Here is a 13723-nt window from a genome sequence, read left to right as displayed (position 1 = left end):
TGCGCAGTAGCGTGGTAAGGGGAAATTTTACTTCTGGTCGTTGTCCTCTGGGCTCGTTGTCGTCGGTGCTTAAGGTCCCTAATGAAACCCATGAGACACACATCTATCAGGGCAACAGAACAACTCTGAAATACACTTGCCCATTGGACCTGCAGGTTTCAGTTTTCACTTGCCCCCACCTTTTAAACTCTAAGCCAATTGCATTATTGGAGGGGAGGTGCCTTAAAGGTAGCTGAAAAGGAGAACAGCAATCCATTATCTGGCAAAGATTTTCTAATAGCGTCTGGCTCTAAAAGAAACACTACATTATGAGAGTAATTTTGATAACTGCATCACAGTTGAATCCTACCTGGCAAAATTGACCATGGCCCATGGTATTCCTGTTGGTGAGTTGAATGCTGGAAGGAGTTTGTCACCAACTTCCTTGGCTTTGACCTTAAATACCTAATGACCAAATTGACAAAAAGTGATTGCTGTAGTCACTATATAAATAGGGAGCTTAAGAAACCACGATGATTCAGATTTCATTTGTGTCTTTAAGGGTTTCCTGTTAACAAGGTAACAAACGAAACTAGTGAGACAATCTCAGATAGTGCAGAATGTAATTTACGGCTCTGATGCATTAGTCACATAGGTCCTCACCCCTGCTGTTCTCTCCCTTGGTAGTCAACTAGGCCTTTTCCCCTTTGCAGAGTATGAGCCGACAAAAACTTGATAAGACATAATCTTAGCAGTGTGTGTGTTTCATGTTTGTATTTTGCCCAAAAATAACTTACAATTACCGTTGTGCTATTTAATCTTGAGTTTCGTTCATTTTGTAGCATTACTTTTCACGCCAACGTTTGTAATTTGATAATTTTGTTTTCCTCGCCAATGTATGCAACAAGATACTTTTGTTTCCACGAAAATATAAGAAAGAGGTGCACTTTTTTTAACTCACTGCTAGAGATAAATGGGATATAAAAGTTAAATATCTGCTGAAAAGTCAAAGAGGAACGATTTTGTTTTATTCAAAACGTAAATTTTCATTTCACCAATAAACAAGAACTAATTTAATTATCAAATAGTCACATCGAATCATGGAATAGTGCGTTCTAATTCTGTTGCCAGCCGAGTTGGTGTAAACAATAAAATCACATCAAACTAATATCCTATGCTATCGAGTAATACAACTGAGGAGTGTTCCAATGATTATTGAAGGTAGAGATATCCCACATCGGTGAGTGAGTCACCTCACCGGCAACTGATGAAATTAATTGGAGGTTTCAGTAAGTGCCAAGGAGTATGCGGCAATAGTAACGAAGTTTCTCTTGTCCGAAATTTACTTGTTTTACATGTAACTAAGGTGGGAAAGTATCGGCTGAATATGAACTTTGGGCTCTCTTTCATAGAAGGGGAAACAAACAAGCTGCTAAGGTGAAGCAATATGTTCCCATTCTCTATTTCAACCCTGGCAAACACACAATAGTTATAAAACAGCAGACGACATTTCTTGAATCAAGGTAGGGAAGATTCCAAAAGATACGCAGTCAGAGTAGCATTCTTTGTACTAAAAAAGGAGAACTGAAGTTACCTGAAATACAACCGCTATCCCCAGCCAAAACGAGAGTGTGATATCACATATTATAAAAAATTTAAAAAGTGGTCATCTGAACTCGAGAACAGAGTTTATCATACTAGCAATGTAGAATGCATGCATCGTACATTTTATGTTCTACCACAAGGGAAAGCACAGAACATTCGTGGATAGTCCCGTATGAAATGTATCTTTCACCTAACATATAGTCGCCTTTGACGCTAACTAATCTGCGCATACGTTTGGAGCAAATTGCTTTTGTTCTTAAGAGAATGGCACCACAAGGATAGCATGAGATTTGCAAAACCATATATATATTTTAGTCATGTTATCGAAGAAAGCAACGTAAGTATGACACGTTTTGCGTAATGCACTGGGGTACCTACCCTACTCAGCTCCCTTCCCACAAGGCAAATTGATTAATTGAAATTAATTGATTAAACAAACATTTAAGTTTACACCTTATGGTGTTAGTGCATATGGCGTTAGTGCCTTAGCGAACAGCAGACCCCTAAACCATCCCAATAGTGCACTCTACACTAAAAACTCCCATATGCTAACAACTCGATGCTGATATCCACACGCTCGCAAAAAATGTTGGTTATTACTCTGCCATTCAGTTAGTCTCCAGCAATACTGTTTTAAGAAGTATACTCAAGAAATCACTAACATTTATTTATGCCATTAATGATCAGTCAACAGTCAAAAAACATTACCACGTGGTTATATGTAGTATGAATGCAAAAAAATCATCCTACAGCAAATTTAAACTTCCATGTTGGGACAGAGGAATCAATTACAAGTCTATGCTAGAACTCTTTGAATTTTAAGAGATACATACTGTACATACAAAAAGAGATATCAGCTTGTTACATAATGTCAGGCACTGATATTTCATTATGATAATTATGCTAACCTCCTCTCCACTGAATGCATAGGCTGACAGGAGTCCACCAAGAAATCGAATTGTAGTTTCAAATACAGATACATCTGATGCCTATGAAAAGTAAGCACAACAACTCGGTAAGTTCTGGGAGAAACTCTCTTGTTATTTTTTTCACCAAACCGGTTCAATGAAATCTAATCAGATCTCATGCATAACTCTCCTGCTTTTAAGCTTGAAATAAAATCCTCATCAGGCTGAAGTGTCTTGTCCTGATTTCAGCACCATGAAGTAGCTAGCAGTATGTTTGCTTCCCCTGGTTGGGATGCTAGTCTATCGCAAGGTTTTAACCCCTCTGTAAAATAAACTTAGTAGTGCTCATTTATATACTTGAGCATATTTTACTCAAACTGAATGAGTAAAATGTCTTGGCCAAGAACAAAACACAGGTGACTCTGGCCAGGGACTGAATCCAGACTACTTGATCCAGAGTCTATCATGCTAAACAATAAGTGCACCTTCCCCCATCCCCAATATTACAGCAAAATGGTTGAAGCAGTCTAGTTCCACTAATATAGAAACAGTGTGATTTTGTTTCTGAAGTAGATGATACTCACATGATTGAAGCTAAGAGACATAGCTACCCATTTCCTAGCACGTTCAAACTCTTCCTTCATGTCCATAATGTAAAGGGTGTCCAAAGCATCAACTATTGTAGCACCAGATGATGACGCCCCAAATATTGAGGCTGAGTGTCCTGATTTGCTAATTGGTCGTAATTCATTACTACCCCAAGCATGGTTAACATATCCTGTCCATGCATGTTGCATCATCTAAAGGAAGAGAATGGAGGTGTTAGATTTGCTAAGGCCTGGCCCCTAGTCTAGGGACCTGGGTCTTCCCAGATACCCATACTTCTTTGCAGGATGGCCTAGTGGGAAATTGAATGGACATTTTGAAATTTGATGGATTGTAGTGGAGCAGAGTTGTATTGAGGTTGTTATAATATCAAGAAGATTATGAAAGAAGTATTAAGTACCAACGAGGATCCACAAATGTGTAAGTGTCGATGAAAGACTTTGTATTGCCAGATTTCCCTTTAGCATTGTATTAACTGTCTATGTTTAATTTGTATCGTAGCAAATGGCATTGGAGTGACTTAAAAAGCAATCTCGAAAAGTGGGTCTTTGTGAAATCAAATTTCATAAACAGTCTTAACAACCTCTGGAGTTGTGTCAAGTTATGTCAGAGAATTTGAACAAAGACGACAACAGGAGGCCTGAACTATTAACTGTTACATGTATTTGCCCACAATTCTATTTAAACAGCACTTACAGCAGTCAAAGTTACTACTAGTTAAGTATGGAATGAATTCTAAATGTAGCCGACCCAGTTACCTTCTCAGAATTAGCAACTCTGTAACTAACGATAAAGAAAGCCAAAATACTTTTAATTAAATTTCTAGTAGGTTGTCCATTCAAATTAAAGTAAGATTTACCACTAACATTCCAGTTTCTGATACATATAGATGTATAAATGCTGAGATTTAGCATTATGATGTAAACAAATTTAAAAAAGTCTAATTTAGAAAAGTCACACACTGCAGAGGACTGCAACAAAAGAAAATCAGCTCTTGAAAGCTCTTTACAGTGCGGATGATGATCCATTCTTTTAGACTAAACATACTGGAAGATACACTACTCATAAAATTGACATGAAACTACATCTGCAACTCGGGTGGCGTATTTTCCATATTCTCACTAGTGAAGACATTGATGCATACCTGCCAACCCCCAGAGTATAAAAACCTGGAGAGGGCAAGAAATCTTTGCATTGTTAAAGGAGAAGGTCACTCCAAAAACCGTGTATTTTTTTCCATCACCAATAAAAAGTTCAGATTGAGTTGAGTTACTCACCCTTGTTTTAGCTTCTGAAGTGGATGCGATCCCAATGAAAAAGACGAGAAAAGTTCGACACTGGGAGCGCCATTTTGAAAGGATCTTGAAGGCCAGGCTGCATATCTGTGACATCATTCAGTCCGAATTGGCGTGAAGCTCAAAGGCTAAAGCTCTCCTTTTCTGTTCTAAATTCGTTTATTCAGTTGTGAGCTAAAATGTTGGGCCCTGAGCTGAAAAACCTGAACCAAAAAGGATAGGGAAAGCAGAGTGACTTTCCTTAATTTGCCTGCAAAGAACAAAAAATTGCCAAAGAAGTGGTTCGAACAGCTACGTCGGGATGAGAGATTCATGCCAAAAAAACCCCAAAATGTGTATGTGTACAACGAGCATTTCACAGACGACTGTTTCAAAATTGAATGCCAATTTGAGCTTGTGGGTGCAAACACAAAGAAGTAGGTCATTGAAAAATGCTTTCCGACAATTTTTCAACAGAAGGCCCTTGTAAAGGCATGCATTGTAAGCTAACAGCGCATCACAAGGAACGAAAAGAGGTAGCTATCAGTTATACTTTTCATTTTTTCTTAATATTTTTGCCCGGCAGAACTGTCATTGACTTGATTTGGTAAATATTATTTCCGCGCAAGAAATTGAAGCTCCTTGCTGGACAGGGACTCGGATTTCAAGAAAAAACCTTGGGGCCAGCTGGCCCCTAAGTTTTCAGGTTTGGTCACCAGCACAAGTATTTTAGTCGCCAGAAATTTTCAACCCTTCAGGCTTAATATATTTTCCTGAAAAGATGCTAAAACGGTGTGAATCACGGGTTTTGCATGTACATATCAGTTTGCGCTTTTTTTCTATAATAACAGGGAAAATGGCTGAATGAAATTCTATTCTTCATTTACCAGTCTTACCAGTATTTATAAAAAAGCTTCCATGTTGCAAACTTTGATTCATTATTTTTTGTAGACTGGCACAAGGTTTTTCGTGTTTTTGTGTTCATTGATGCATAGCGACTACATGCATTTTTTTGGGTGAATTTATCAAATTTCTTAGGGTACCGTGGGAACTTCAAATGTCCTGCAGATTTCTTTAAATTACATGTCAGACTAACCTGCTTTGGTTTTCTTTTATCGAAAAAGCATTTTTGCGATTTATAAATCTTCTGTGTGAACTGAAAACTCAGAGCGTGTTTAATAATCGGCCTTGACAGCCAGGGATGAGTTAAAATACTTACAAATTTTAAATGCTGTCTAATTTGATTTGAAATACATTGGGAGAAGTAGTTAATTGTACATCAGTCCTATCTATATATCGACAATTACCGATAACAAGTCCTGCAATAGCGAAATCCCATATCCACCTGTAAATAATATTTTGTCTGCAATGTGTTGCAATTTGGTTTCAATTTTATCGACACAATTCATCATTAATTAAGGACGGTTTTTTTTCATTCACATTATTTTTGGGAATTACAGTTGCTAATGAAAGCAGTGCTACGGTAAAAAAGGAAGCTGTAATCTTGCTCCATGCTTTGCCAAGTATCGATGCCAGTAAACACGACACATGTGATATGAAAAACACACTTGCAGAGTCAATTTTCCTTCCGCTGGTTTACGCATGTAAAAGTTGTATATACTTTTTTCTTCTATCCAAAATTTATTACATATGCTTAGCTTTCCAACAATACAAATTACAATTCTCACAAAAAATCTTCAGTACTGATAAGGTATGTCAATTTCACATTTCACGTCAAAGACATCGATTTCACTTTGCATCTTACATGTAAAGTCACTGCGTATTTCGTAAGAGTCCACGTAGTCCACAAGTGTAAAGAAACCTAGGCAAAGACGTATGAGTACGAGCAAAAAGTATCCACATCTTATAAGTAAAAACACAGACTTGTGAGGTGGAAAACATCTGCCCAATTTAAACACACCATTGAAAACTTGTCAGTTTCTGTGATGCCAGTAACATAAAGATGAAGACAAATCAGATCAAAAGCATTAAACTGGGGATTTATTTAAGCCAACAGTTCAATTCTGCGAGCAATTTACAATTAAAAATAAACTTCCTCTTCCACTAACTGCATCCATTGCAATTGCCTGCAAAATGTCAGCAAAAATGTACCTTCCATCTTGGTGACCTACTCCAGCTGTTCTCAGCAACAAACACATTCTCTTTGCTTCGGTATGGTTGTACATCTCTCACAAGTACACCACAGAGCATTTTCCAACCGATCATTCAATTCATCTTGATTATTACCTCCCCCAGAATGACTAGCATGTTCTGGCTTCAAGAGCAGCCATACTAAAGCTCAAAAGAACAAACACACTCTTGGATGGAACGACGTCACAGATATGCAGCCCGGCCTTCAAGATCCCTTCAAAATGGCGGCTCCCAGTGTCAAATTTTCCACTTCTTTTTCACTGGGATCGCATCCACTACAGAAGCTAAAACAATGGTGAGTAACTCAACTCAATGCGAACTTTTTATTGGTGATGGAAAAAAATACACAGTTTTTGGAGTGACCTTCTCCTTTAAGAATATAATTTTCGACAATGTCTGAATACTCTCCGAAAATCACCCAAAGGCCTTCTGAACATTTGCGACGTCTCTCAGTTAGAACAGCATTCTTTGCTTCGACTGATGTAAACAGCATGCGAAAACTGTGCCAATTTTGTACCATGTATTGTGCAATTTGATTGGTTGATTTTTGACCAATTAGGATACTCATTAAATATATATCAATTTGATTGCTCTGTTTTACATTTTCCGATCGAGAGCAGTTCAAATGAGAGCAACAAAGTAATGTCCTTTGTGTTTTATTTTCCTCTTTGAAATCTTGAAAATAACGAAATTAATGAAAAAAATTGAAAAGAGCCATGGTAGGTAGTTCCCGGGAGATTTGGTGCTCTAACAGGGAGACCGGAAGATTTGATGAAAAACTTGGAGACTCCCGGGAAAACAGGGAGAGTTGGCAGGTCTGTTGATGACTTCACTGATATCATGTTTGGCCCTAAAGCTGTACTTAAATTTGTTGGTGTATAATCGAAATATATTCAGATGTTCCTCAAAGTCTTCGGAAATCTTCAGTTATCTTCCAAATTTTTCGGAAAATATTCCAAATTGTTTATGTGGCCTGCAGACAATTTTTGAAGTAACTTCCAAAATCTTTGGAAAGTGGTCAGAAATCTTTGGAAAATCACCAAAAACATCATCATCAGTATGTTTATATAATAAACATAATAATATATGGTTGCTTGTAGATATAGAAAATCTCTTCTTGTGTTCAACTTTATATCTCACTCCTGAGATACTGAGTTGAACACTGTAAGAGATATTCCATATCTACACACACCCATGGATTATCCTTTATATATCATTAAGTCAATATCTAAAGCATATTGTTAATAATATTCATTTGGCTCTTTTAGTGGTCTTTAGCAGCTTTACTTCACAAGGACTACAAACATTAAAAAAAGTAATAATAACTTGAAGAAGTCCTGTTCTAGGAGGGGTCCCCGTTTTTATCAGTCACACAAGTATATGCATCATGAATCCACGTCTTTTAAATCAGTGACTCACAGGTCAAATTGCAGTCAGTTAACAGTTAACCTGGATATCACAATGGTTGGTTTGAATAGTACTCTGGTTAGCCTGAACGATTCTCAAGTTGACCCGTTGAAATTCAGCTACTCCAAGACACCTTTGACAGTGCATTTTTAGGAATTTACAAGACACTTTTGAATATAGATGGTTTTCACTGTCATGCAACAAAAAAATTAACTAAAAAAACTATTCAGTGGATAAAGTCAAGTAATGTTATAGGAGATAGGCAAAGAAGACCTTCTCCAAGTTTGAGGTCTCTGCGTTTTCCCAAACTTCAGACATTCGTCGAAATGTTTTGCAAATTTAGAGCCCAGTTTGGAGTCGCCGTGTTGGTGGAGCTCTGTGCTTCACCAACATGCGGCTGAAAAGTAGTGTAAATATCTGGAACTTACTTTGGCCATCTAGGCAACTTATTATATGAACTGAACAAACAAACATTTACACAAGCACTTTTCCTAACACTTTAACTCCTTAAGAGGCTAACATCACTACATAAGTGTATATTTTTCCACAAATGCAATCAGAGTGGTATGTCATGCACTGCCATAACTCTGAATGTTAAACTGCACTTGTAAACAGATATAAATTCAGACCCCCTTATGCCTGATGAGGATAAAAACTTTTGTGCCTCTTTAGCTTTGGATTTTGGAATTTAATGACGTCATGTGAAAACCATCTATTGTCAGTACACAACACAGTAATTTGCAAATAGCTCTTGGTGGAGTTGACACTTATCAAATCCTCAAAATTGGAAATATGTAAAACTCGGATAAACACAAATTTCATAAATTTTCTTTATCTTCTACATCTGAGAGACAACAGCTGATCACACTCCTTCCTTACAAGGCAGCTACAGCTAAGTAAACATTACATACATTTCAGCTTTAAATGATAATTTTCACTGTTTTAAATAGGGTCTTGAGAGTGGATGGAAAAAAAATAAGAAGCTATTTCAATTCAAATTTGATCGTTGTCAATTTCGAAGAGAAAAGGCGGAAAAGTTTACAAAGTAACGACGATTCATTTAGAATATTAATAGGGCGCTTTGCGAACACGAACAAACAAGATTAGCAAATAGTAAATTAAATGTGGAAACTCTTATCAAGTCAGTTGCAACATAAATTTATTTCGAACTGTTTATCGCATATTTTTACATGCTTCTGTGAATTTTTAAGTACTGGGAAAATAAAGACTTTGAACGTATAAATTTTTTAACCTCTTAGAGCCCCAACTGTTTGGCACTCGTCTAATCGTTAGTCGACAAAATTAATATGCAGGTTTTTAATAGTGTCTAGAAGTGAGTGTGCACAATATCACTTATCAAGAGTTAACACGTCAAGAGAAATATATCTTACTCACCCTTTTAACAAAGTTTCTTCTTTCTTTTGTAATTTCGTCCAGAGGTTCTCCCCCAGTTATTCCCTTCGCTCCAGTTTCGTCGACTTTGGAACTATTTACTAATTTCTCAATTTTAGCTTGCTTTTCAGCATGTTCCTGGGATTTTTTCTCTTGAATAAATTTCTCTTTTTCCTTCTTTATCATTTCTATCAATTCTTTGTGGTTCAAAGCCACATTTGGTATTTTTTTCACCGGCGTGTCAAACGCTCCTTCACCATGGATTTCAGATTTAAGCTTAGGACTTTCTGTAGCGTCAGCGACTTGTGGATTTGCTTGCAAGTAAAAGAATGAGGAAAATTAGTAAATGCCACATTGACAATTCAATTCTTCATTGATACCATGTAGCCTACAACGTAACAAAAGTCAGGTATTTACCTGCTACTTGTTTAACAATCGGTGTTTTGGGAGCCTTGATTGGCAAAATGTCGCCTCTGGCACCAACAAACCTCTTGTACGCGTCCTCTAAATATGTCCTGTCTCTCAAGTCAGGCACGAAAAAGAATGCCCCAAAACATAAAAGAAGAAAAGCTATAAATATTAACAATAAAACATATTTTTCTCTAAGCCTAAGTCCCGATCTGTGGACGGGAATTGGGTGAAAATTCCTGTTATGGTGAGTTGGCAAGATCGCCATCTTTGAAGAACTTTACGCCGCCATAATGAGTAATGCCGCTGACACAGTATACCCAAGGCGCCTGGTATTTATGATTGGCTTGACGAGGGTTTATTGAAAGAAGTGCTTGTCATCAGCAGGATCTGTTTCACCAAAGAACAGATAAGAGACGGACCATTATCTTTTTGAGGGCGCGTGGTTGGGCAATTTCCAAAAAAAAAACAAAAAAAAACCCAATTCCTGCCCAGCAAAAAGTAGTGATTTCTACTATTCAGGTTCTGTTATTGATGTTAAAAATATTATTGTACACGCTATTGCCCACAAAAAAATTCATGCACAAACAAACTCCTTCAGCTTTGCGGCCGTTTTTCGGGATGTTCATTTTCTCTTGTGCCACCCAACGGGAGAAAACGGCTGCGAAGGAGACTCATACCCCAGAAAATTGCTCCCCCCGGCCCCCCACCCCGCCACCGCTTTCAAAAAAAAAAAATTGGTACGTCCCTAACTATAAAATTTGTAAATCCTGGTATATCCGAAGAGTTAGCGGCCCCTGTGGCGGCGGCGCTTCTCCGACGGTGGAATCCGACGGCCCGTGTTGGAATCAACCTCATTCCCAGGGTCCCTCATCTTTCCGCCAATGTAGTCTCCGCTAGGCCCTGGAGCGAGAGAGGAGAGGCGAGATGAGAGACCCTGGGAACCAGTGGTGGAAGACAATATTCGTTTTTGCAGAAATTAAATGTAAGGGGTGATTGACCTGCTGGAATGGCGAGATGAGGAACTTTCTTTTAGCTCGCGTATCAGCCATTTGTTTTAAAAGAATGAGTTCTTCAGTTGAGTCAGTAGTTCAGTATATATCCCCAGCTCCTGGGGAATTTGTAGCATATCGACACTTACCGGGAAAATCTCCAGGGGTTATTTTTTTGCCGGGGCTGATGTCCAGCATGGAGGGTACGAAAGCGCTGGCACTAGAACGTTACTGTAGAAGCACTGGACAATCATACGTGAGATTCGACTACAGGGGTCATGGCATGTCTAGTGGAAGAAGCCAAGAATGTACAGTTGGAATGAGGAAAGCTGATGTACTCGCAATTCTTGACAAAGTAGCAAAAGGTAAGCTGCATGGCTTCCGAATTCTCCCCGCCCTCCCTCGATCTCTCGGACTTTCAAGGGTCTGTTGTGGAGATACAAGCGAGTAAGCAAACGAACGTGCGCCTGGGGTGAGCAAAAACTGGGAAGAAGTGGGGAGGGGTGAGCAAAAATATAAAGGAAAAAGGGTAAGGGGAGGAAAGGATTCATTTTTGTTACCCCCCACCTCCCCTACTGCTCCTTTTCTTTTTGCACTTGACTACAGTTTTTAAAATTCGTTCCCTTTGCGTGCTTTTAGAAATATGAACGCCTGCTATGCAGGCTACCACCACCCCCTCTATTCCCTTTCCCCAAATTTCAGATTAGTGGGTATATCTAACCATCTCTCATTCCAGTTATGGTGAAGCTATCACTATTTTACAAGCTTTCTGTTCACAGCATCACACTTTATTTTTATCAACACCTAATGATCACCTTTGGAAATTTTACTTCAGAAAGTTTTTGATTTAATAATTTTGTCACCTTTTTGACAACTTTTTCCTGGCTTCTATTTGAAGCAGCCAATCTAAGGATGGGAAGTTGCCAAACTGTTGAGGGTGTAGATGTTGAATTGTCAAATTCTTTAGTCACTCTTTTGTGAATTTCAAAAGTCTCAACCTGCAAATGTTTGAAAACACTGGCAAGTTGTCACAGTTTGATTGGCCATCAGAAGTTGTCGAAAACTGACAAAAACTTTCCTAGGTGGCAACAGTAAGGCATGTAGCACTGGAAAAGGGTAATAAAATAGTTTTGATCTATACCTATAGGCTTAATTCCCTTGGTTGCATAATTTTCTAGCTCATCTGCACACCCAACTCACAAACAGTTTAGACGCAATGTCTACTTTGGCATGTCAGCCTGATGACAAGCCTCCATCCAGCTATGGATACAAGCTGGTGTGGCATGGACACGTTGATGCACAAGGTGTGCACCCTCCTTGCGACAGATATTTCACCCATTCGTAGATCTATAAAAAAAAACTACTGACTGCTAGATTGCACCTAGTGAACAGATGTGTGAAGGGTGCTAAGATTCATATTAAGGTGTTTAATCGAGGATGACCTCTTGACCCCCTCTCCCTGGTGGAAGGCCATGACAGTGGAGTAGTGGTTAGTAAACTGTCTTTGGATCAGGGTCCCAGTCTAGGCGTTGCATTGTGTTCCTGGGCAAAAATAGTTTTTCTCTCCACCCAGGTGTATAAATGGGCAGCATTGAATAAAATGCTGGGTAACCCAGTAGTGTACCAGCATTCCATAAAACGAGTAGGAATAGAAATACTTCAAGTTCTGAAAGTTCACATTGCAAAAAACAAACGTCTAGACCAGCAAAATCATTACATCACTCATGTAAATCTTGCAACAATAATTACTTCTGATTCCTGAAGACATGCTGGATTTGATCATGCCTATAATTTTGAAATTTTATTTTGCAGGGAGCCACAGTCATCAATCTAACTGTACATCAGTTTTGGGTACTTTCCTATTTTTAAAGCAGCTAGATCACTAAACGTTATGTACTAGTATTAAAAAGTTATCATACACAGTATATGACAGCAATTGACCTTTCAGAAGTGACATTAACAGTGGGTTAAAAACTTAATGCCAGTTTGGTTATGATTGTCACACTGTGAAATATGCAATCTTTTTTAACATAATAACAATTAAAACTTTATTTCCTTTAACAAAAGGAGTCCATCTTAAACAACACAATTTTATCCATAAACTGCAAGCTTCTTGTTTAAAGCATGATTATTTTTACTGAACTCTTGACAAATGTTAGACTGAATTCTTGACAGATGCCTTTACTGTGTTACATTTCTAGGTCCACAAATCCTGGTTGGCTCAAGTCTCGGAGGGTGGATCATGCTTCTGGTTGCCATGACAAAACCTGACCAGATAAAGGGTCTGGTTGGGATAGCTAGTGCTGTGGACTTTTTGTCACGTCGTTACAACAATCTCCCTGATGCTATAAAGACAGAGGTAGAGTCCACAGGAAAATGGATCATACCTACAGAGCACAGTGAAGAACCATATGTGTTAGATTTAAAGGTTATCAAAGAGGCACGGCAGCACATTTTAAAAGAGAATGAATTATACCCCATCCATTGCCCTGTGTGTCTCATCCATGGCATGAAAGACAGTGATGTACCATACCAGGTTTCACTTGATCTGGTAAACCAGCTCGAAAGTAATGATGTTTGTGTGACACTCATCAAAGATGGAGGTCATAGACTCTCTGATGTGGGTAGTCTTCAGTTTATAACAAGGACACTGGGAAATTTGATTGACAAAGTGAAGCATGGTGAAGAGTGTTCTCTTTAAGTTAAAATAAATTAAATTCTGTTCTCTTTCTCTTTCTGTTGCATGAAGCAACTAGAAGTGTAGACTTCATCAAAGTCCTTTGTGGTGGTACATAGTCCTTGCACTGCTCTTCCCATTGTTCTCAGTGCCTCAGACATTTTGTCAGTCCAAGTTTGGCAACTGGCACCTGCGGTTTCAGCTTGAGGGGCTGTGAACAATCTGAATAAAACAAACAGCTTACAAACACAAACTGGTTCTTTTGTTTTACATGAAACATTAATCTAGAGTTCCTTTTTTCCTTTAGCACCCTGTCGCTACCAA

At 38.4% G+C, this 13723-nt stretch overlaps 2 protein-coding genes across 3 annotated transcripts in view; one reads left to right on the top strand and one right to left on the bottom strand.

Moving 5' to 3' along the window:
* LOC145481549 (mannosyl-oligosaccharide 1,2-alpha-mannosidase IA-like) overlaps positions 1-10150 on the bottom strand; it is a 29513-nt gene extending 19363 nt beyond the window's left edge. The window contains exons 1-5 of the mRNA XM_081460038.1: positions 9740-10150; positions 9326-9636; positions 3077-3292; positions 2493-2573; positions 350-444 (exon numbers count right to left, since the gene is read on the bottom strand). Of these exons, the coding sequence (XP_081316164.1) occupies positions 350-444; positions 2493-2573; positions 3077-3292; positions 9326-9636; positions 9740-9998 (962 nt within the window). The 5' untranslated portion in view covers positions 9999-10150. The remainder of the gene's footprint in view (positions 1-349; positions 445-2492; positions 2574-3076; positions 3293-9325; positions 9637-9739) is intronic.
* Positions 10151-10209: 59 nt separating this feature from the next.
* Positions 10210-13423, top strand: LOC145481550 (palmitoyl-protein thioesterase ABHD10, mitochondrial-like). 2 transcript variants are annotated; one of them, XM_081460039.1, is made up of 3 exons: positions 10210-11087; positions 12535-12573; positions 12924-13423. In XM_081460039.1, the coding sequence occupies exons 1-3, from the start codon at positions 10748-10750 to the stop codon at positions 13421-13423; spliced, it is 879 nt and encodes a 292-aa protein (XP_081316165.1). In that variant the 5' UTR covers positions 10210-10747. The 2 variants fall into 2 exon arrangements, with proteins under 2 accessions (XP_081316165.1, XP_081316166.1); XM_081460040.1 differs by lacking the exon at positions 12535-12573.
* The last annotated feature ends 300 nt before the right edge of the window (positions 13424-13723 follow it).

This window comes from Orbicella franksi, chromosome 3 (genome assembly GCF_964199315.1).
Source record: "Orbicella franksi chromosome 3, jaOrbFran1.1, whole genome shotgun sequence".
NCBI lineage: Eukaryota > Metazoa > Cnidaria > Anthozoa > Scleractinia > Merulinidae > Orbicella > Orbicella franksi.
Note: the sequence above shows the minus strand (reverse complement) of the source record. Positions and strands in the feature narration are given on the sequence as shown.

Bases quoted from the DNA above. Each gene is read 5' to 3' on its own strand.
- LOC145481550 (XM_081460039.1), top strand. From the start codon at position 10,748: ATGAGGAACTTTCTTTTAGCTCGCGTATCAGCCATTTGTTTTAAAAGA. The intron at 11,088-12,534 runs GTAAGCTGCATG...TTTATTTTGCAG, and splicing joins TCTTGACAAAGTAGCAAAAG to GGAGCCACAGTCATCAATCT. The intron at 12,574-12,923 runs GTACTTTCCTAT...TTACATTTCTAG, and splicing joins TAACTGTACATCAGTTTTGG to GTCCACAAATCCTGGTTGGC.